General features: G+C 44.7%; 3 protein-coding genes across 4 annotated transcripts; all 3 read left to right on the forward strand.

The window, feature by feature from the left end:
* The first annotated feature begins 68 nt into the window (after positions 1-68).
* Positions 69-1,289, forward strand: LOC111072726 (replication factor C subunit 2). The gene is made up of 2 exons (XM_022364760.2): positions 69-333; positions 395-1,289. Exons 1-2 carry the CDS (start codon positions 169-171, stop codon positions 1,223-1,225), a joined length of 996 nt encoding a protein of 331 aa, XP_022220452.1. The 5' UTR covers positions 69-168; the 3' UTR covers positions 1,226-1,289.
* A 131-nt stretch (positions 1,290-1,420) lies between these two features.
* On the forward strand, positions 1,421-12,561 carry LOC111072725 (mucin-19). The gene is given in 17 exon segments (XM_022364741.2): positions 1,421-1,526; positions 2,218-2,271; positions 2,396-2,557; positions 3,485-3,741; positions 3,826-3,965; positions 4,113-4,228; positions 4,752-5,018; positions 5,697-5,837; positions 6,355-7,044; positions 8,474-8,647; positions 8,709-8,878; positions 8,951-9,236; positions 9,239-9,798; positions 9,869-10,099; positions 10,161-10,549; positions 10,613-10,773; positions 10,842-12,561. Coding segments are annotated over 17 exon segments (3,864 nt in total). The 5' UTR covers positions 1,421-1,477; the 3' UTR covers positions 10,859-12,561.
* Positions 12,562-13,359: 798 nt separating this feature from the next.
* Positions 13,360-20,676, forward strand: LOC111072707 (myophilin). 2 transcript variants are annotated; one of them, XM_022364720.2, is made up of 3 exons: positions 13,360-13,669; positions 19,844-20,185; positions 20,252-20,676. In XM_022364720.2, exons 1-3 carry the CDS (start codon positions 13,616-13,618, stop codon positions 20,420-20,422), a joined length of 567 nt encoding a protein of 188 aa, XP_022220412.1. In that variant the 5' UTR covers positions 13,360-13,615; the 3' UTR covers positions 20,423-20,676. The 2 variants fall into 2 exon arrangements, with proteins under 2 accessions (XP_022220412.1, XP_022220413.1); XM_022364721.2 differs by lacking the exon at positions 13,360-13,669 and adding an exon at positions 19,671-19,773.
* The last annotated feature ends 1,414 nt before the right edge of the window (positions 20,677-22,090 follow it).

Consider the following 22,090-nt stretch of genomic DNA (forward strand, 5'->3'; position numbering starts at 1 on the left):
CAACATTGGGCGATATATATGTCATATTCAACTGCAATCAAACTGTTACTTGTTGTTACTTGTGACTCGTGAAAATCACGAAGTGGCGCCAACGTTGTCAGCGACGCCGGCATTTTTATCACGCCACCGCGAAATCATTTAATTTTCCAAATTTGATTGAACGGAAATATGCCTGAGGAACCAGAGGCTGTTGCAAGTGAAAAGCGGACGCACTTGCCGTGGATTGAAAAGTACCGACCCGCAAAGTTCAACGAGATCGTCGGCAATGAGGATACGGTGGCGCGTCTCTCTGTCTTCGCAACGCAGGGCAATGCACCCAACATAATTATAGCCGTAAGTACACGCATAGCCACCTGTTGATTCCCTCAGACTCACATAGGAACTACTCCTGCAGGGTCCTCCTGGCGTTGGCAAGACCACGACCATTCAGTGCCTGGCCCGCATCCTGCTCGGAGACAGCTACAAGGAGGCCGTGCTAGAGCTGAATGCCTCGAACGAGCGCGGCATCGATGTGGTGCGAAACAAGATAAAGATGTTTGCCCAGCAAAAGGTGACGCTGCCCAAGGGTCGGCACAAGATCGTTATCCTGGACGAGGCAGACAGCATGACGGAGGGCGCCCAGCAGGCGCTGCGTCGCACCATGGAGATCTACAGCAACACGACACGGTTCGCCCTAGCCTGCAACACCAGCGAGAAGATCATCGAGCCCATACAGTCGCGATGCGCCATGCTGCGCTTCACCAAGCTCTCGGACGCACAGGTGCTGGCCAAGCTGATCGAGGTGAGCAAATGGGAGAATCTGTCCTACGATGCAGAGGGCCTGGAGGCGATCGTCTTCACTGCCCAGGGTGACATGCGACAGGGTCTCAACAATCTGCAGGCCACCGCCCAGGGATATGGCAACATTAGCATGGAGAACGTGTTCAAGGTGTGCGATGAGCCGCATCCCAAGCTGCTGGAAGAAATGCTCCAGCACTGTGCCGTCAATGACATCCACAAGGCCTACAAGATACTGGCCAAGCTGTGGAGTCTCGGCTACTCCCCGGAGGACATTATTGGCAACATATTCCGGGTCTGCAAGCGGCTGAACATCGACGAGCAGATGAAGCTCAACTTTATTCGGGAGATCGGCATCACGCACATGAAGATCGTCGATGGCTTAAATTCCCTGCTGCAGCTCACAGCCCTGCTGGCCCGTCTTTGCATCGTGTCTGAGTCGCACTAGTTCCAAAAAGGGGACATTATTGATATGAAATTAATTTAAGAACAATGAATAATAAATTTGGAAAAAAATAATATTTCTAAATATTTTTAAAAAATAATTGCTAAAAATAACCGGGCTGCAAACCGTGACTTTCTGTCAGTCGATATATTCACTTAGAGACGGACAACTCTGCAGGCCAAATCGGTATATGCCAAGACAGTATAATTTGTCCATAAATGCGCGGTCACACTGTTTGCAGCGGATTTAAGAAATATGGCGAGTCTTGGGGGCCAACACGAAAATTATTCGAATAATCCAGAAGGTACGCATTTAAAATTGGCCAAACATGTTCCCCATCAAAGGATAGGCCTTTGCGCGAAAACGGACAGTGAAAAATCCCCCGGAGAATCGCGTAATGAGGCGTTTCAAGTGTCTAAAAATTGTTGGTCGACTGCGCAGCACTCACACCAAAGCCAAAGCAAACGATGTGAAAAAACTAAGAAGCCAGAAGTAGAAGTGTTTGCCCCCCCCTCATATGGGTGAAATTTTGCTGCCGTGTGTTCTATGTGCTTGTTGTGCCTTTCCCCCAAACCGTCAACCGGAGTTTGAGTTATAAATAAGTTCATGTTTCCAGAGGAAAACATTTTTCTGTCTCACTGCCGCAACTGCTGCTGGTGCGCTGCTGATGTCGTCTCTGCCTCTGCCATCGTCGTCGTCGCTTCGTCATCGTGTGGCCAGCAGCTGCGCTGCAGCTGAGGCGTTTGTTTGTGTGTGTTTGTCCGTCCTCTTCGTCCGCCCATCCGCCAAATGCGTGTTTTCTGGCTAAAAGTGCAAAACAGAAGCCAATTGATTTTCCTACCCATATTCCACTCGTTTCGTTTCTTCGTGTCTCCTTCGAGTAAGTGCCGTGCCATTGTTTGGGGCAATCGTGTGGAAAATTCGGTGATTGCAGGGGTAATGGGGGCCGAACCCCGAATGAGCTTCAAGTCATCGAATCATTTCTTTACTTTCAGTGGAACACACATCTAAACGAGACGAAAGCCGCGAGGGCAGCGCCGAGCGAAAAGGTAAAGCTATTACTTAGTTTATCCCTCACTTGTTACATAAAATTGGCACAGACTTCATAATAGACCACATCGCACACACCACACACATTTATCTCTATATACAACAAATATAATCCACTCTCAGCACGTCCACATACTGGGCCGACAGCCCACGCATCCGCACTCACATCCACCGCACCTGCCGCCGCCGCCGCTACCATGTCAGCGGAGATCTCAAGCTGCAGCCGCGGCAACACTCTGCACTGGTTTGGTCAGGTGGGCGGCAGCAACGAAGATGACTCTCAAGGTAGTTTACATTCCATCGAGAGGGCGCGGTGTGCCTATGCCCTCTGTCTGCTTGTCGTCTGCCGTTCCTACTCCTCCTGTTTGCAGCACGATCTCACTAATAAACGACCCCAAGAGACTACTCCTTCCTATCTAGGCATGAAAATCCACTCCCAAATAATTTGACTGCGACCTTGGCCGCTGATAATTTTTCCCCCAAACTCTTATATTCCATTTGGGGGTCAGAGATTGAAATGCAGTGCATTTGGGTCTTTTCTTGCCTTATGGTAATTACGTCATGGAATTCCAATAATATCTGCCAGCCGATAAGGCGATAAGGGCGCCTCCTCCATCGGAAATAATGGTCGATTATAATGCGAGTACGAGTATCTGCTTGGAATTGGCACTGGAACTTGGAACTTTCATTCCTGCCTGCTATCAAATATCTTTTGCTCGTTTTCTCGCCTCTGCGCCTCAATGTCATTTTAATATATCACAAAAATGTGCGCTTTACAGTTTCAGTTTTCTTTCCATCGCATTTGTTGCCTTTTTTGCACATAGGCAAATTTCAGGGGCTGTCTGCGGGGGTGTACGATTCGTCTCGTGTTCGTGTGCGTGCCATTTGTTATTGTATGTTGTATGTGTAGTGTAATGTACATAGTTCCATTCCATGTTAGTTTGTCAGTTGACCCACAAACAGTCAGCCAGCCAGCGCACAACGTCGATGACGTCAGGTTCCCCTTGTAAATAATTCACCGGCAACAAATGACACAAAAAAAACAACCGAAAAGAGAACAAGATTTTGTTTTTATTGATTTGTGGCCACAGGTAGCACATCTCCATTTTTTATTTGCCTGCCAACTCCCGTGTGTTTGTTCAATTTTATGTTAAAAATTCATCAGCAGCTAAAAATATAGCAAACTTAATAATTAACCCCAACTTTTCGTAGTGTCCAAAGATCGAGAGGAGAAGCTGAAATATGCACGCGACCGCCAGAATGAGGAGCGACAGAAAAAGATCGAGGAGCTGAGGGCCCAGGCAGAGGCGGCCCAAAGGTATCGCGAACAAAAGGAGGAGGAACGCCGGCGACGCATCGAAGAGATACGCTGCCGTGACACAGAGAAACGCCACCAGGTGGAGGAGCGCAAGAAGGCCATCATTGAGGCCGAGAAGGAGCGTCGCGAGTATATACTTAAGAAGAATCAGGTGGGTCTCGGTCTCCAGTCTCCTGTCTCCTGTCTGACGCGAAATAATTCTTAAATTGTTTCTTTTGTGATTTGTGACCCACAGGAACGTGAATCCCGAATAGAAGTTATGAGGAGGGACAGAAACTCAATTGGTTTTGCTTTTGGCTCGTCGACGCCCCGTCTGTTGGATGTGCCTGCGGATTATGGTCTGGTATCGCCCAGTGCCTTTTGGGGTCAGCGAAGGTAGGGAGGGGCTTGGTGCGGGGGGGAGTTTAGTGCCTAAGTGAAACTACGCTGTGGCAAAATGAAAGCGAAAGATCATTATCTAATGCCAAATATGGCGAGGCGAGAGATATAATGTGCTAATATGTCTAATTTTATTCCTTTTAGATCTACATCGATATCGAACGTAGCGGGCGCCTCGCTCACACGTCGAAGTTCCGAGCGAGAACTTGCCGACAGTGGTGCTAAGAAGCGTACCTCCTCCTCCACGGACAGACACGATGGTGAGTCACGAAACGGTGCCACGCGAACGGTTCTGCCCCCCAGAAAAATACACACACACACTCGGAACACTCCAGAGACCCCAAAACACACACACAAACCACACACACCCTCACACAAACCACAACACACATAATGAGATTACATTTTATTTTGCAGTTATTGTTATTTCTTGCCTTAGAACAAATTGTACAAGCTCTCAGTGTGTGATGATCCCCCCCACTTAAAACTAGATATTTCTATAATCGATCTATGATATATTATGCATCACTGTACCAAACCCCCCCCAGACCCAGCTGTACATGTGATACACCCCAAAAGAGAATTTTAACACCCGGCACGATCACCTTATTGTTTTTTCTTTGATTGTATTCCTTACTCTTTTTGTTTTCGAATACTCTCTCTCTCTACTCGTATGATTTGCACCTAAAAGCAAAAACAGTTTTCACACACCTCTGTAACGATCACTTTTCTCTCTGTAACCAAAAAAAAAAAAAAAAAAAAAACCAAAAAAATCATCATCAGATCATCGCCGAAAGTCTTCGTCCATGTATGAGGTGTTCAATTGGGGATATTCCAATGATGAGCCGCCCAAGCGGTTCTCCCTATCCATAGCCGGCGGCGATATCAATATCGATGGGCCGACGACGGTGGCACCTTTGCCGCCCACTAGCAAACAAACAGCGCACAGACCCCATACGACAACAACAACAGCAGCAACAAGCACCACAGCTGCAACAAGCCACAACAACAACAACTACAACAACAACTTCCATAACTCGTATCGTAAGGGTGAGGGTTTCTACTACTCTTCTCAAACTCTTGTTCCCCTTGCTCTCTCCCGTTTTTAACCCATGTTCATGTTCTGTCTCCTCCAATTATTGTTGTTTTTTTTTTGTTTGTTTGCCCTAACCCTAACCCCGAATAACCCAAGCCGTAAGCTCGTAACTCTTTGTCTCTCCCCCCTCTGTAACCATGGCATGCCGTTGCGCCTCAGTTTTGCATGATGTATTCCTTCTCCAATAATTCCGAATTTGTACAGAAATCAAATCAAACCACCCCCCGCCCGTGCCTTGCTTAGTACTCCTCTCTGTGTTGCAGCTCTAACCCTCAGAGAGAAGCAGCAGCAGCAGCATTAGCCTTAGCCTTTACCCTCTAAAAAGATCTCTCAACGTATTTAGATACTTCTCAGCATGGTTGTTTCCTTATGGTAAAGCGTTTACACGAGGTTTAACTCTGAAATAGAATAGAGAGAACCTTCTGGGGTTTCACAATCAACTCTAATGGAATTACAGCCATCAGTTAAGTTCCCAGTGTAAGCGCTTTCTCTTTAAGCTATTTTTTGCCTACTTTTGGTTTCTCTTGTTGCTGATAGCAAATAAGTTTTGTTTTCTGTAAGCGCAAAAACTTGAAAATCGTTGTATCCAAAAACAAAACAAAACCAAACAAACCAACAAAACAATATTACAGAAGATAGCGTTGACACATCACCCATCGTGTTCCGAAGCGTTTACCGCAGGAAAACGGACCTCATGCCGACAATACCCAGCCCCCGAGACGGGCATTATGGTTCGCGCAGCTCCCTGAGCACCACGCCAGCCAGAACCCCAGGTAAGACTGACCCAGCGGATCGATCGATCATTGCAACCCACATATATATACACATACATACCATACTCATCCCAGCGATCAGCCTCCTCATTGTCCAGCTACTCATCATATGATCAGCCTCATTCGGTTAGCCCATTGCGTAGGTGCCAGATTCCCCAATGGTCCACCAGTTCCCCTCTGTATTCCAGACTGTATTTTAGTGGTTCCTCGCTTAGTCAGAGAATGGATATGTTGGAAAGAGAGAAGTGGGAAAAGCCTGCACACGCTGTTGAGGCACCTACACACGTACACCTAAACACCTACACACACACACACCAACACACACAGTTTTCTCACTCATTTTGTAGAGCAGCTTGTCCCCCCACCCACACATGTATATCCGTGCCGTCTCCTGTATATATATATATATACGTACATGTATATAGCTTATAAGTATATAGCTATAAAATAAGGATCCAGCAGCGAGACTCTTGATTCATGAACCAACTTCAAATTTCAACTTTCAACCGACTCGCAGGACGGGCCTACTCCATGAACCGCTTGGACCAGCTGGCCCAGCCCATACGCCGCAACGGGGAGCATGTCCGAGCCATACTGGAGCGGGAGCGGCGCGAGAGCGAACTGGAGATGCTTGACGAGACGGCCTCGCTGGGGGGCGTGGGACGGCGCATTCATGCCGCCGGATCCACGGCTCGGTCTCGGCGGGCAGGCAGCGCTGGCAGCGGCAGTTCGAGTGCCACCGGCATCATGTCCCGAAGCATGACCCACCTGGCGGGTGCGAGCAGTGTCGGTGGGCAGCGGGACCGGGATCGCGGAAAGTATTCGCTGGGCGGCGGCATCTCGACCAGCTTCCGGCCGTTGGGCAGTGCCGGGCATCGTGACTCCAGTAAGAGCATGACACAGATAAGCAACCACAGTTCGTGGTCGGCATATGGCACCACACCAGCACCCAACCACAACCACAACCACAACCAGCACCGACAGTCCACACTTGGCTTGCAAACTGCAGCAACTAAAAAATATCTTCAATCATCATTTCAAGCCTCATCCTCCGCATCCTACTCCTACTCGAACGCCTCGAACGCCAGGCGGGCAGGCCATCAGCAGCAGCAATATGCGACTTCTACTAACCCCTACCACCGTTGTCTCGATTTCGATCCCAACTCATTGTTGCTCATGAACTCTTCTAGTTTGTTAGTGAATGCAGGTGTGTGCGATTAAAAAACAACATCCAACTATCCAACAACCATAGAAAATACATACTACTACTCAACCACACACAACAACGAAAGCCACTACACTACACTACACACACACACACACACGCATATATAATTACTCTTCTAATCGCGGCTGGCGTTGTAGTCTACCCATTTATCTACGCATTTACTCCGAATAAGTACTATTTACCGATAGCACACTACAATTGGCTAACTTGAACTTTCACCCCCCCCACTCGACCACAGCACAAACACACAGACACACACACATTACACACGTACAATTTTTGGTTATCCCGTAGATCCATAGAAGACATACACACGTAGAACGACCGATCAGATAGATGTTGTTTTCTCAAGTTCATTTGAGCAGCAATTTGTGGTGCCATTTCATTTCATTCCAACGATTCATTTATACCAAAAGTGCGTTTCAAAGTTTATTTTCTATGGGTATATTTATAGCATATGTATGTCATACGAATGTCTATTCGTATTCATTTATGAATATTGTAAACAGATTAAACTTCAAAGATTCATTTGTGGTTACAGATTTAACTTGTTAATTCTCAGAATGGAAGAAATATTATTTGTCAATTATTCAATACGATTTATGTCTCAATTTGAGACACGGCACTACCAAAATAATCTGTGCTTTCTAAACCCCGATTTCTTGCCATACAAACCTCTGTAGAAACTTCCTGAAACGCACTGACACCTTACTTCCATTCTGTATAGGTCTAGTCCTGCATTAATTTCTCGTTTATGTGGGCTCTATGTACATATTTTATTATCCATACTTCATATTCATATTTATACCGATCTGCCATCTGTTTTATTGGTTTCATCTATGAATATATGGGTCCATATTGTTTGCTGAGTGTCGCCATTTGTCGGTCGTTTCGTTCGTATGTTGCCCTAGTTAAGCATCCATTGAAAATATCATTTAGAAATGGTTAAGCGGAACTTATACTTATATATTATTATTATTAATGATTTTTTATGTATGTACTTTTATTTTTGCCATCATTTAACATTGTAAACATACCTATACATATATGGATTTACAAACACACAACACTTGGGTTAGGTATTTGTACTATTATTTCATCCTGGTCCTTGGTATATGTTCTCGTATTTTATTTTGTGTCTCGCTCGCTGTGTGTCCCCCCTCCCCACCGATTGGATCCTTTGTCTGTTGGTTCTTTGGTTAACTTGTGTCTAGAATTGGTTTTGTGTGACTTTCCTTTTCCCCCAGCCCACCCACACTATAACGACCAACTCTGGTGACGGTCACAATGCACAAAGCAGCTTGGTTTAATGCTCATCCATATTGACACACCCCCCCACTCCACTCACCGACTCCCTGAGAGACGTCTCTCATCTCGCACCGACACTAAACGCATTTCGATTCTGTAGGCTCACGATCGGGAAATGCCACGCCAGGCGGACACTTTAACAACTCAAGGCCCGGCAGCGCCATGTCCACCTCAACGACTATGTCCACGTCTGGCTTTGTGCCCAGGCGACCGGCAACGGCGCCTCGTAAGCCCAGGCCGGCCAGCATTGCCGGCACCGGCATGTCCCTAGAAGGCGAGTGTCCATACACATAGTAAAGGGACTCTAGCTAATCCTTTCCACGAACCCCTTACAGAGATCAACAAACTGAAGAAGGATCACAAGCCGCCTGTGAAGACAACAAACGCCTCACCATCCGCACAAACGACCCCCAAACGAACTGCAAACCTGATGTCCACCTCCATGATCGTGACCTCCAGCTCATCTCGATTGAACAGTGCCGAGAAGAAGACGCCTTCGAAAAGGGTAAGTGCCGTAGCATTCACAGAGTCCCCCTAAAAGGAGATCCTCATTCAATTCTGTCTCTTGGTCGTTCAGGAACCCTTGGTGCCGAAGGCGGCATCTGCTTCTAAGGCTCTGTCCAGTCGCACTGCCAGCTCGGAGCGTATTAGCAGGGTCAGCAGGGAGCCGAAAACCAAGGATACCTCTGTCATGAGCAGGTCCATGATTGTTGCCAGCAGCAGCAGCACCTCCACCACAACTACCACCACAAAAGTGGCCTCAGCAGCACCTGCTTCTGCTCCTGCTCCTGAGCTACAAAACGGGGTGGCCAAGGAGACAGAAAAGACAAGCGTGGAGGTGCCAGTTCCTGCGGATGTGCGCCCCCTGCTCCCGCTGTAAGCAAGGCAGAAAAGGAGGCTCTGAACTCTGTTAAGACGGAGGAAGTTTCCAAGCAGGAGGAGGAACCGAATGTGCTCGTGCAGGTTCAGGTGCAACCAGAGACCCTGGTTACCTCTGTGAATGTGGAGGAAAAGGCCGACGAGGGCACTGAGAAGGAGGAGCTGCCCAGGCAACCACTGGAGCCTCAAACAGCCCCCAAGAAGCCGTCGCGCAGCAAGGAGAACTCTGAGGTGCGCGAGCTGACTCCGCCAGCAGCGAATGCCGGCAGCGATGGCACTGACTTGATGACCGCATCGATGATGGCCAAGAAGATCACGACCGAGGAGCAGGCCAAGGCCGCCCTGGCCGAACGACGACGCCTGGCCCGCGAGGAGGCCGAACGACAGGCGGAATTAGAGCGCCAACGACTCGAAGCCGAACGCCTGGCCGAAATCAAGGCCCAGGAGGTGGAAGCCGAACGCCAGCGCCTGTTCGAGGAGGAGTCCACACGCCTGGCAGAGGAACAGAGACGCGGCGAGGAGGAGCGTCTGCGCAAGGCCATCGAGGTAAGGGAACACACTCGTACAAGGCAGCGTGGAAGCTTATTAATCATTTCGATTGTCTCTCTATCTGCAGGAAGCCCAACAGCGGGAGGAGGAGGAGCAGCGCAAACGCGAAGATGAGGAAAAACAGCGCGTGGAGCGCGAAGAGGCCGAAAAGAAGGCCAAGGAGGAGGCAGAGAAGCAGCGTGTCGAGGTGGCCGAGCGCCTCAAGCGCGAAGAGAAGGAGCGTGAGGAGCGACGCAAGCGCGTGGAGGCGATTATGTCACGCACCCGCAAGGCCGGAGCCGCTGCTACTCCCTCTAAGGTAGTAATTTTTACAGAAGACGAAAGGGATGTGCAGACAACTAAATCTCAATCCTTTGCAGGAATCCAACGATAAGGCAGCCCCCGCGGCTTCAACGGACACAACACCCGCTGATGGCAGTAGCAGCAGTGACAGCAACAGCGTCAGCGGAAGCAGCAACAACTCTGCCGGTGGATCGCCCAGCACTGCGATGGCAGCAGTGACAGTGGCCGCCTCGGAGGCGACTCCCAACAGCCAACAGGCGACGTACGAGCAATCGGTGCTAGACAAGGAGAACTCGCTGATCAACAGTTTCTCCACTATGATCATCGACGAGAACGCCAAGAACCTGCAGCAGCACCAGCAGGTGAGCAACGGCAAGCTTCTGGCGGACTTTGATGGCAGCAGCAACACCACCGCCGCGGTGGCAAATGGCAATGGTGGCCATTTCGAGAATGTGAACAACAAGAAGTGGGTGGCGTCTATCCGATACTCTCCATCTATATAAGCATTGCTAATCCATTTGATTTGCAGCGACATCAATTTGCTGCAGGATGCCGTCACTCCGGTCCCCGCGCAGCTGATCGACCTGAGCATCGAGTCACAAGATCTACACCTGAACAACAATAATAGCTTGCTGACGAGCACAGCGGCAACCACCACGCTAGTCACTGCTGATAGTCACGAGAATAAAGGTTCAGTCCCCGTCCTCAATACTTTCTCTGAATTATCAGCTAAACTGACAAAATCTCTCTCTCCGCAGATATATCGTTGCTGTGAATTGGATGAGGAAACCAAAACCTGATTGTTTTCTAAACCTAAATCTTGATATAGCTAAATGTGTGTGGAGTTGGGAGTATTTATTCATAGGAAGAGATCTATATAGGAATGCGAATGCGAGAGTGCGACAAATTATGGTTACTACTGAAAACAGGAAAACATAAAAGCTTATAAAAACCTATATATATATATACATATATATATTATATAGATAGAAGGAGGAATTTCAGAATGGAGAGAGCATATGTGAGTGAGGATTGATTAAGGAATGTGGAGCAGCTGCACGTAAATCTAGTTAAGAACTAAGACAAACACTAAAAGAGATCTGAAAAGCAAAGAGAAAATATCTATCTGAGAAAGAGAAGAGTGGGAAGGGATCCAATGGGATCCCTCCCCCCAATGTTCGGGGATCGATCGTTTGCGAAGCAATTCAATATCAAAGAAATCTGTTTGTGAAGCACTACAACTAAAGCTAAGGATAAAAGATAAAAGAAAATGAACATTTGATGCAATTTTCGATTCGTTTCGAGCTAATTTAATTACGAAATCGCTTAAAAAGTCGCAAGTTCATGTTTACATTGTAACTGAGTATAACTTGAGCAGAAGAGACGCCGACAGGCAGCGTATATAATTGCAAATTATATAAAAATTAATAGAAAAACCCCCTAGCTTAAACAACTATGCGAGATTCCCCGAGCGAGCAAAACGAAGACGCGGTATACAGACAAGGGTATACCAAACAGAGAGTAAGCCCCAAGATCCCAAGGCACCCATGCAATACTACTGCTCAGCCCCCACTTTAATTTGCCCAACTTTGCACAGTTGTTCTGTTAGTTAAGTTTATTACACGTTGAGCCAACAAATCGTGCGGTATTATTTATTAAAAACAAACAAACAAAAAACTTAGAGAAACAAAAAAATCAATTGAAATTATTTGCTGATACTGTTTTGTAGGCAATCCATCCCCATATGGATCCGTCGATCAGATATATAGGTAGTCTGTAAACAAACAAACAAACACACACACACACACAAGATACAATATAGACACTGTAATCAGAGATATCAGTGGTTGATATAACACACACACACACACGCCTAGGTCTAATGCGAATGAGGAGGGAGTCCTGTACGATGTTGTACTATTTTTTGTAGTAGGAGTCGAAAATCTGATTATGCTTATGTCACCCTTTTTTATCATAGTAAAAGTTCTCTGTATATTATCTATTTTGCGTCTACGTATATATTTTTTGGTATCACATTTTTTTATATATACACATTTATATTTGTAATTGTATTTATCCATGTGCAAAAATAAATTATGATTATTTTTTAAAGAGTCGTCGTCGTCGACTTGTCCTCCCTCCCCCCGTCAACTGTCTCCAAAAATCAGAATCAGAAGACGAAGCATGCAAAACAGATTGTAAAAAATAAATCCAATTTATATAGTATATAATGATGAATCATCCCATAGTCTATATCACTCACACACACACACACACTCTCAGTCTGTGTGAGTGTGCCACAACCCACTTGTATCTGAGCGTAAGGGCCTTAACAATATTGTAGGATCTGCATCGATATAGACAGATCGATGAAAGAAGAGTCGTAAGAGAATCCAATTTGAGTGTTTCGCATGTGGAAACCCCAACCCGTTAATAGATTAATATAATATAATAAAGGCAATATATGTATGCAACTAATGAACCCTAACTTCTAGTTAATTAATGCTTTCCTATGTTATAAACCTAATGGCGATATAATCAAAACACAAACAAAAAAGACAAACGCAAACGCAAATCGACATGGATCAATACCTTAAACGATCAAGCTGAACTATGTATTGTACTATAACTAATACGAGTCGAGTATATATCAAACATGCGTACGAGTACACAAACAAACAGAACAACAAAACATGTAAGCAATCAATCCCCTATATTTATTTAGAATCACACAAGAACACTTAAGAAATTCGCTTATTATCGTAAAACCACACAAAAATTGCATAATTTATACGATTACCTAAAAATATATAAATATTTATGTGAATAAACTGTAACTAATTCTCAAGGCAAACAATGAAATGAGTTGCTCCATCCCGTATCATTAGCCTTGTTCGCTGCCAGAAAAGTCCCTGAAAATCCTATGGTCATGAACATGGAATGCTGAAACAGTGCTGGTGATAAGCCATAGGAACCAGGAAAATAGACCAAAAGAGAGAGTGATTACTATCTAATCTCTTGCACTATAAATTCCAGTAAAAGTGAACATTGTTTTTCCTTTGTGGCTTGGCTTGTCCCTTGTTTAAATATAATTAACCGTTAAACAGTCATCTATGACATCATCACGGCCAAAACAGCTGATGAATATAATATGGTGAGAGAGTTAAAAGAGAAGCAAAGCTAGTTATAACGCAAAATTGAGCATTTCGCTCTCTGAGCGGGAAAGCTTTTGAAAGCTCTGCTTGAATTTGAAAGACCAACATTACAAAGATAAGAGTTGCTAGAATCCAAGTAAAACGCTCTGAACTCTTTCTGAACACGGTCGTGCCTTTCTGTTTTTCGTCTTAACGTTCCGTTTTCCGTGATAACCGTTCCATTTGGCCTTTTGAGTGGACAGTGCATCGTAGCGTTGTTGTGCATACTGAATAGCGATATAACCCAAGCCAGGCCAACACACCACCAACCTACATTTCGACCAGCATTTTAAGCCAGGCTCCCTGCAAACCCGCAAACCCGTTTCTTCAGCATCAACATGTCGTCCAACCGTGCACCCAAGTCTGGTTTTGCCGCCGAGGCCCAACGCAAAGTAAGTAAAGTACTACAACAAACAACAAAAACAGCAGAGTAAACAAATTGCCGAAAAACTGAAGCTGAGGCTCTACATGCTGTGGGGCTGTGGGGTGGGGTTGTGTGTTTGTTACTTTGGAGGCTGCTGCTCTGCTGCATTGACTTTATTTGGCGATTCGACGCCGAGTTTTATCTGCCTCGCGCCAAAAGCCAGCAAAATTAACTAAAAATGGAATTCGGTCTAACAAGGAATGACCTCATTCCGTTGATAAGTAAGCTTGGGGCTTGGATAATAAATGTGGTATGTGAGAAATGGTGCTCCGTCTTGTCCATGGGTGTACGCGCACGCGTACGGTTGTGTGTGTGATGCATGCCTAATTTATGATGATTTCTAAAACAGCTTTCAAGTGCGGGAATTATTTCATTTGAGTACAGTTTTCAAGTGCGCGAATTATTTCATTTGAATCCCATGCACCCCCCGCCACCCCATGGAAAGCTGTTTTAAGAGACAGTTATTCTGAAATTTATTTAATGAATGCTTTTCTAATAGATCTATGGAAGATCTCTCTGCTCTACAGTTCTGTTCCGTTGTTTGCAGTTAGATTTAGCTTCCTTGACTAAATTGACAGCATTAGTTCCGCCTATTTACAGCACTTTGTATTACATACACACACACCATTCAGTCCACCCTCTGACATATGCACTTTTCCACTGGAATGTGGGGGGTACATTTTCGTAGTACCCTTCGACAGTTACGCAATTCAAGCCGCGCCGTGCCCAAGCCAAAGTGAAATTGTATATGTCGCCCGGCAAAGGGGATTAAGTGCAGTCCGACAGCAACAACAAAAACAAAAAGACACTATAGTTACAACATTTCACAAAAAAACAAAATAAATGCTGTGGCTTTTGACAGTCGATGTTTTGAATACCCTTCTGGAAATATGCCAAGATTCAACAGGTTTGCTAGCCCCTTGGGTCCCAACCCTCAGGTGTACCTTTACTGAACAGAGAATAGCTTTGCTGGGAGAGTTTTGGATATAAAGAGAGGAAGATCTTCAACATGACAGTAGAGAGTATAGGGAGAGGCAGTGTATACACTCGTTCCGCCTGGCATGCAGGCTAGCTGTCGTCGTCTCAGCTTCAAATCGCGATCAAATGGCTGCCGGCTCGGCTCTCCAATCCACAGGAGCCAGAGGCGATGATGTCATCCTCAAGAGCCAGCTGGCTCTCTTGTCCGTCTCCTGCCTCGTTTCGACTTTGATCATATTGGGCTTTGAAGCGACTCTTTGAAATGTAGACGTTGAATGCGTTGCCGGTATCTGGCTTGGCTGTTGGGCAGGAGGGGCGAAAAGCGATAGGAGCACCTTTCTATGAACGCCATGGAAAACACACACCAATACCAATACCAATACATATGCGTCGGGCTGGTCGTCGAGCACTTAAAAAGTATGTGACATGAACAAACAACAGTAAGAAAACAAAAATTCTATATATGTGAAGGTACATCATACATATGTACATACTCATACGAGTATATCGGAAAGCTACAGCTGTATCTGTATCTATATGTATCGTATACTTTTCTGGCATTCTCAAATTTCGGGCAAGGCATGGGTACTGCTGCAGCCCCTTTCGACTGTCAATGGGAGAGCAAAACAGAACAGAACCCTTGCAACCCTTCCCAGAAGCGCGTTAATTAGTCGTTTTCTTGTTAACCATTTCCCCTCTGCTTTCGCTGCTGCTACTGCTGCTGATGTTTTCCAGCCATTTAAGCATTAGCCACGTACTAATCACCTGGGCCGCATTTGGCAGCCAGGCAGCCAAGAATCCGATTTCGAATCCCAGTACCCCACACATTTGTACATCCGCAGCACGCAACATATCCATCCATGTACAGGTCTCTTCTATCGGTATCAGTAAATGGAACTTGTCGGTGGGGCCTCACAGCTCCTTAACAGTTGGCCCACATACACGTTTGTACTTGTACTTGTACCCACCCAACACCGTCAGACAGACACCGTCATTTTTAGATAAGCCATAAACAGTAGAGACGAGGGAGTCAACAACAGTTTTTTATCATAAATCAAATGTTGTTTGGATTTCCGGTGAAACTCCACCACCAACCAAATAAAAGACAAAACCCCCCACCCCCCTCAAACAACAACATTATAATAATAAGAGTTCTCTTTATGGGGCCCGCACTCGAATTTGGCTTAAAACTTGAGAGTATTTTTTCAAAAAAAGCATATCATATAATTGACCTCGTTACATTTAGGGGGAATTTCGTTGATGTTTTCACAGTCGAAATTACGTTTATTCACTAGTCGAGTGGTATCTGTGTCTGCCCAGATATTGGTCAGTCAGCAACTGTCATGGATCACATGACACATCGCTAAAGAAAGGGAAATTAAATAAAATCGGAATCGGGTGAATAATCGCCGCCAGATCTGTCATTTGGTCGATACAAAATATTTTCGAATTTCGCAGCTTACGTAATGGCAGAGTAGAGTGTACGCCGAGTATGTGTTTGTCTAGTGATGCGTCAAACTCTGAGTGATTCCCTTTTAGATGGGGCATATACACAAATTTAGCTATAATCATCGTCATCTTTGCTGAAATATTGCCAAAGTTCAAATTGATGGGGCCGGTGCTGAGCCAAAGCAAAGCCAAAGCCAAAGCCACAGCATGACATCATCGACTCAACGCAACGATCGCTGGCTTCAAAAAGCCATCAGCCAGGCACGGCCAGGCCAGGCATTACGTGCCCCTGTCTCTCATATCCTACAATGGATTATTATGCAATGATCATCAGTCTTTCGACTGGATCTCCATCTCCTCTTGTTTTTAGTTTTTGGTTTTATTTTTGATTTTTTTGGGGGAAAAATGTGCAGACATTTGTTTCTGTTTGCAGAGCGGAAACTTCCGTCAGAGTTGGGACTATGAAGTCAGAACCCTGGAATAGAATATTGTGGAGGGAGAGGAGAGATATTCACTCACTGTCTGAATCATGCATTCTCGTACACGTACGAGAGTAGTTTCTCCCCGAAATATTTTCACTTTTCAAGTAACGTAGGTGTGGGATGGGAATCATATTGCGTTGGCAGTAAGACAGGTTTAATTTAGCTCAATGGAGAGTTTTTTGCTGGCCCACAGTTTTTATTTTATTTTGGAAAGTAAGCGTGAATATGCGGGAAGCCAAAAGACAAGAGCCCCTTCAATTTTAATTTAACTAAAAGCCAGACCCAGACCCAGGCTCAGGCCTGGCCCAGCCCCGACCCAGAGTCGCCTTGAAGGGTCACTAATTCGCGTTGCGTGTGGAATGCCATCCACCCAGAACGTACTTGAAGAGGGGCTGCGCCTCTGTGGGCTTCCTCTTCCCACAGACAATAACTACACACATCATAAGCATGAGAATTAATTAGGTTCTTGTGAGCATTTCATTGTCACGCTGTTGGGTAATTGTACGTAATCGTGGTTAATTCATCAAAACTGACCCATAGACCCAAAAAAAAAAAGGCAGAAGTTCCATCCATGGTCAGGCCAGTTGGGCTACGTTTGGGATGGGATAAGTGTGGCCTTTCCGGCTGTACCGCTATCAGCTGATGCCATTTCTAACGGAAAACATTGACAAAAACAAAACTTGAAGTTTCGGTTTCAAAATTATTTTGCAATCTCTAGAAGGCCCTGGAATGCCCATAACAAACGATAAGGCGGCACGTTCTGGCCAGCTGTACATATGTTTCTACTCGTATACGTATACCATAGCCCATACAATACACTCACATTATTCCTTATATAGTATATATTATTTGCTGTACTTTTGCGCCGGCATTCGATTGTCGTTGAATTTCAAGACGACCTCATATGTAGCTATACGTAGCTAGCAAAACTAAACAAAAAAATAATAAAACAAATGAAATGCTGGCTCCGAGCTTTCCGACTGCTGCTTGCTGCTTGCTGCTGACTCATTAAAACAGCGCTAAAAATATATGCGACTGAAGAAGCAACAATACTCGTAACTTAGCAGAAAGCAGAAATAATTTTGCTATTCTCAAAACATTTTTCAGCTTTAGGAGCTGTGCGATTCTGCTGGGACCACCAACTGTCGAAAACGTGTAAGAAATGTTCGGCATTCATTAGTTTCTTAACGGCTTTTTATTTACGATTAGCTATAGAGAGACAGGCAGGCCAGGCCGTAGAATCCCATCTACATATTTATGCCCAAACGAAATTTATTCATCTGCCTGGAGGGTGTCAATTTATCTGCCATCATCATAATCATCATCATCGGCGTTCGGGTAGCTTCCAGAGTTATGATCATGTTGTGGCTGGGGCCAGATTCTTGAAGAGAATGTCAATCAAAATCATTTTTATTAATTGTCTCACGCTTCTCGAGACTTTTCCTCTCTCTCTCTCTCTGTCTCTTACTCCATCTGTCCCCCAATGATGGATGATTCTGTTATTTGGTTCCATTTCATGTGGCTTTGTTTTTGGCATAAGATAAGTGCTGGGCTGGCAACGGGTTCTAATGAGCTGACCTCTGCTGTTGGACCGTTATTCCAATTTGCGAAACAGTGGGAAGGAACTAATGCCGCTCATTTGCAATTATGGATAGCCCACTGTGATGGCCGTTTAATAATTGAAAGAGAAATCCGTCAGTCAGCTTTTCTGATAGAGTCATCTCCAGTTGATTTGCATATTGATTCTGTGGTAAAGCCACTGGGATTCTTTTTCTGCATATCTTAATCATGGATCAGTCGTTAATAATGCTCATAAAGTCGGATGACTACCGTTGTGAAAGGGAGAGGGAACGATATATATATATAGGTAGAGAGAGAGAGAGAGAGATAGAGTTATTTAGTGCAGTGCATTCACCTTTATTAAGTACACAAATCCAGGGAAAGCCTCTGTGATTCGCTTAATTATAACAGTCTACAGCCCCCCTTCTATAGCTCAGGCAATTTATGGGTTTGCTTGCATTTCCCAGGGGGACAGCGATAAGGAGTGCAGATTGGAGCTGAATGACGGAGAGTGGTGGGACCCGAGACCCGGACCCACAAGCCACAATACAACTCAATTGGCGACAATCGTTCCATTTGTTTTCTGAGATCATTCATTTTAATAGACTTGCCCGTCACAACCAAATCACACATTCTAGTGGAAGTAAAGTACGTTTGTCCATATATATTTTACGAGTGTACACTCAATATGTCTGTATATATAGTGTGTGTGTGCATGTATGTATGTATTCCTCCGTTCACTTTGATAAAAATTTGCTGATAATCTGAAATCTGTTAGCGACAGAAACTACAATTTAATCAAATAAAACTAATAATGATTAGGAGTGGGTGGGGTGACCTAAAGTTTGTTAAGCATTTTGAATCCGATTCGGATTTTGATTTTTATTGGCTGAAGCTAAATTGTAACACGACACGCAACGTTTTTGCGGTTTGTGTGCGCTGGGGATGGTTTTGGTTTTTGATTTTTGGTTGCTGCGGTTGGAAATGGAGTGATTCAAAAGTGTTGCTCCGCTTTGAATGGGGGCCATATGCTCAACAAGTGGTGGGCCACACTCTCAGAGCTCGCTCTATGGCCAAAATCGGTGCGAAGGACGCCCAAGCGGCCGGCAACCTTAAGGCCAAATATGGTCAAGACAGTCGGATAAAACAGGCTCCGCTCCCAGTCAAAGCTATCGATCAGCATTCGCAAATATGGTTGTATCTATAGTATACGCATACGTATACTGTATATTGGTTTGAGAACATGTGAACGTGACTGACTTTTATAATTTGAGCAAGGTAGCACCCATTCAATGACACTCCCAGTCGGGAGAGAGAGAGAGAGAGTGTAAGCGAAGTGCAATCTTATCCTTATCGCAACTTGAAATATAACCGGCGAAATGTCACGAGTGCCAGACAGGGAAAGGTGAATGTTTATAGCCAATTAATGATAACTCCCTTATCACCGATATTGCCTGAGATAGTAGAAGGGGAAATAACCCAACCGTTAGAGCTAGAGATATATTGTCAGGGTCTGAACATGATTTGACTCGCGATTTGGTGCTCCAGTCTAGAAAGTCCCCCTGAAAGAGAGGGATTTGCAGCAGCCATGTACCAGTCCAAGGTACTCGTCTCTCGGAGAATTGACAAAAAATCTAATCAGAGGTCTTCCCCCCTACTTATCCTGATTGCAGATCAACTCAAAGTACAGCGAGGAGCTGGCCCAGGAATCCCTGGAGTGGATCAAGTCGGTGACCGCTGAGCCCATCAACACTTCCGGCGACACGGACAACTTCTTCGAAGTGCTCAAGGATGGCGTGATCCTGTGCAAACTGGCCAACGCCCTGCAGCCGGGCTCCATCAAGAAGGTGAACGAGAGCAAAATGGCCTTCAAGTGCATGGAGAACATCTCGGCCTTCTTGGCGTGTGCCAAGAACTTTGGCGTCCCCACCCAGGAGACTTTCCAGAGCGTTGATCTCTGGGAGCGCCAGAATCTGAACTCTGTGGTTATCTGCCTGCAGTCGCTGGGTCGCAAGGTGAGTGCAATCATCGCTGAAAATATTCACAAGATAATGCTGATGACGATCTCTTATCTGCCGTAGGCATCCAACTTCAACAAGCCCTCGATCGGACCCAAGGAGGCTGACAAGAATGTGCGCAACTTCAGCGACGAGCAGCTGCGCGCCGGCCAGAATGTCATCTCCCTGCAGTATGGCTCCAACAAGGGCGCCACCCAGTCGGGCATCAACTTTGGCAACACCAGGCACATGTAGATCTGCGGATCGGATCTGTGTCAGCATCAGTCCACCCCGTCACGTCCACCCATCTCCACTCTCAGACATTCCGCAATAAAGCCAAAACCAAAAGCCAACATCTTCCGCTGCGGCTACCTTCCGTAGTTTTGGCATTGAATCCTCTTTGATTTGGGTCTAGTTCAGGTTTAATTATGACATTTTGAGAACAGAACACGATGAAATATGTAGAGAGCAGAGCAAAACCAGAAACGATTATATATTTATGATACCAATTTGTATTTGTATTCCAATTGTAGCAGGCGAATGCTGTTATGTTATTACATAAACTACATTTATTTTAATATTATTACTCGTAAGTACTCACGGTCCACACACGGATTTCTTAGAATGATTTATTCTATTTTCAACATTTGCATTCCGCATTCCTGGCACTCCACTCTCTTATCCTCTTAAGCCCCCCTACCCCCACTGCATTTGGATTTTGTGCCATCGAAGGACAGTTTGAAATTGTCCCAATGCAAAGAGAGATGCATGATATAATGAAAGTGTCTTCTATCTCGTAGAGTAACGATTATAATGTTGTTTCGAACTAACCACCTGAGAATATCAATCAACCTGAGCATTTAATTAAATGTATTTACAGACAGAGTATATATCTATTACACACTTTTAAATGATCTATTTTGAAAAATATCCCCTGTTGAAAATAAATAATTATTCTATTAACAGAAATGGCCGAAGCAATGGTTTAATTTGTGGTTCCAACGCGTTGTGGATAATTTTGATATTATTTTGGAAGTTATAGATATGGATAGCGCTCTTCGATATAATAATATATGGAGTACATAATATATTATATCATAACTTCATCCGATAATCACACACACAGCTCATTTAAACATGGCGCCTACAATTTGCATTGAGCCAGGGGCTGGCCGGTATGAAACTGAGCTAGTAGCATGGCGGCGAGCTTTTGTCAGGGAGGAGTGCAATATTCAAGTGCGCGGATTATATGTAATTTCCTCGGTAAATTTACGGTATATTTTGATAAAAGCTATATTTCGGTTTATTTAACATTAATTAATGAAAATAAGGTATATAAAAGTCCATACGCATAGAAGAAACTTGGTTTACCAGCAACAATGACGTCACATTTAGTCAACATTTAAGTTTTATGCTTTGGCCGGTTTTGTTTGAACCTTATTATGTAAACAATTCAATGAAAAAGAACTCTGAAAACTAGCCAATCCTAAAAAAAATTCATTAAGGAATTGGATAATATTATTTTTTTAGGGCTGAGAGGGCCAACTATCTAGTAATATTAAACGGAATATCAAAATTGACGAATTTCATATCACAAAATAACATGGTGTGGCAGCCCGCAGGAACTACTAATTGCACGAGTCTGGCAACGCCAAAAAAAAGTCACATTCGTTTTATGTTGTTTTAGTTTGAAACCTTAATATGTAAATAATCCAATAAAAGGGACTTCTGAAAACTTGCCAATCTTGCAGAAAATTTATGTATCTATCGGATGAAATTATTTTTTTAGGCCTGAGAGGGCCAACTAGCTAGTAATATTAAACTGAATATCAATATCGAGGAATATCAACGTCGAATGTTTTGAAAAAACAGTCGATACTATCGTGATAGCTCTAATAATTATTAAAAAAACCATTGAAACCT

Source organism: Drosophila obscura, unplaced genomic scaffold (genome assembly GCF_018151105.1).
Source record: "Drosophila obscura isolate BZ-5 IFL unplaced genomic scaffold, ASM1815110v1 contig_1, whole genome shotgun sequence".
Taxonomy (NCBI): Eukaryota; Metazoa; Arthropoda; class Insecta; order Diptera; family Drosophilidae; genus Drosophila; species Drosophila obscura.

Coding starts and splice junctions, on each gene's coding strand:
- LOC111072726 (XM_022364760.2), top strand. CDS start 169: ATGCCTGAGGAACCAGAGGCTGTTGCAAGTGAAAAGCGGACGCACTTG. Junction 334..394: donor CACCCAACATAATTATAGCC/GTAAGTACACGC, acceptor CTACTCCTGCAG/GGTCCTCCTGGCGTTGGCAA.
- LOC111072707 (XM_022364720.2), top strand. CDS start 13,616: ATGTCGTCCAACCGTGCACCCAAGTCTGGTTTTGCCGCCGAGGCCCAA. Junction 13,670..19,843: donor CCGCCGAGGCCCAACGCAAA/GTAAGTAAAGTA, acceptor TCCTGATTGCAG/ATCAACTCAAAGTACAGCGA. Junction 20,186..20,251: donor TGCAGTCGCTGGGTCGCAAG/GTGAGTGCAATC, acceptor TATCTGCCGTAG/GCATCCAACTTCAACAAGCC.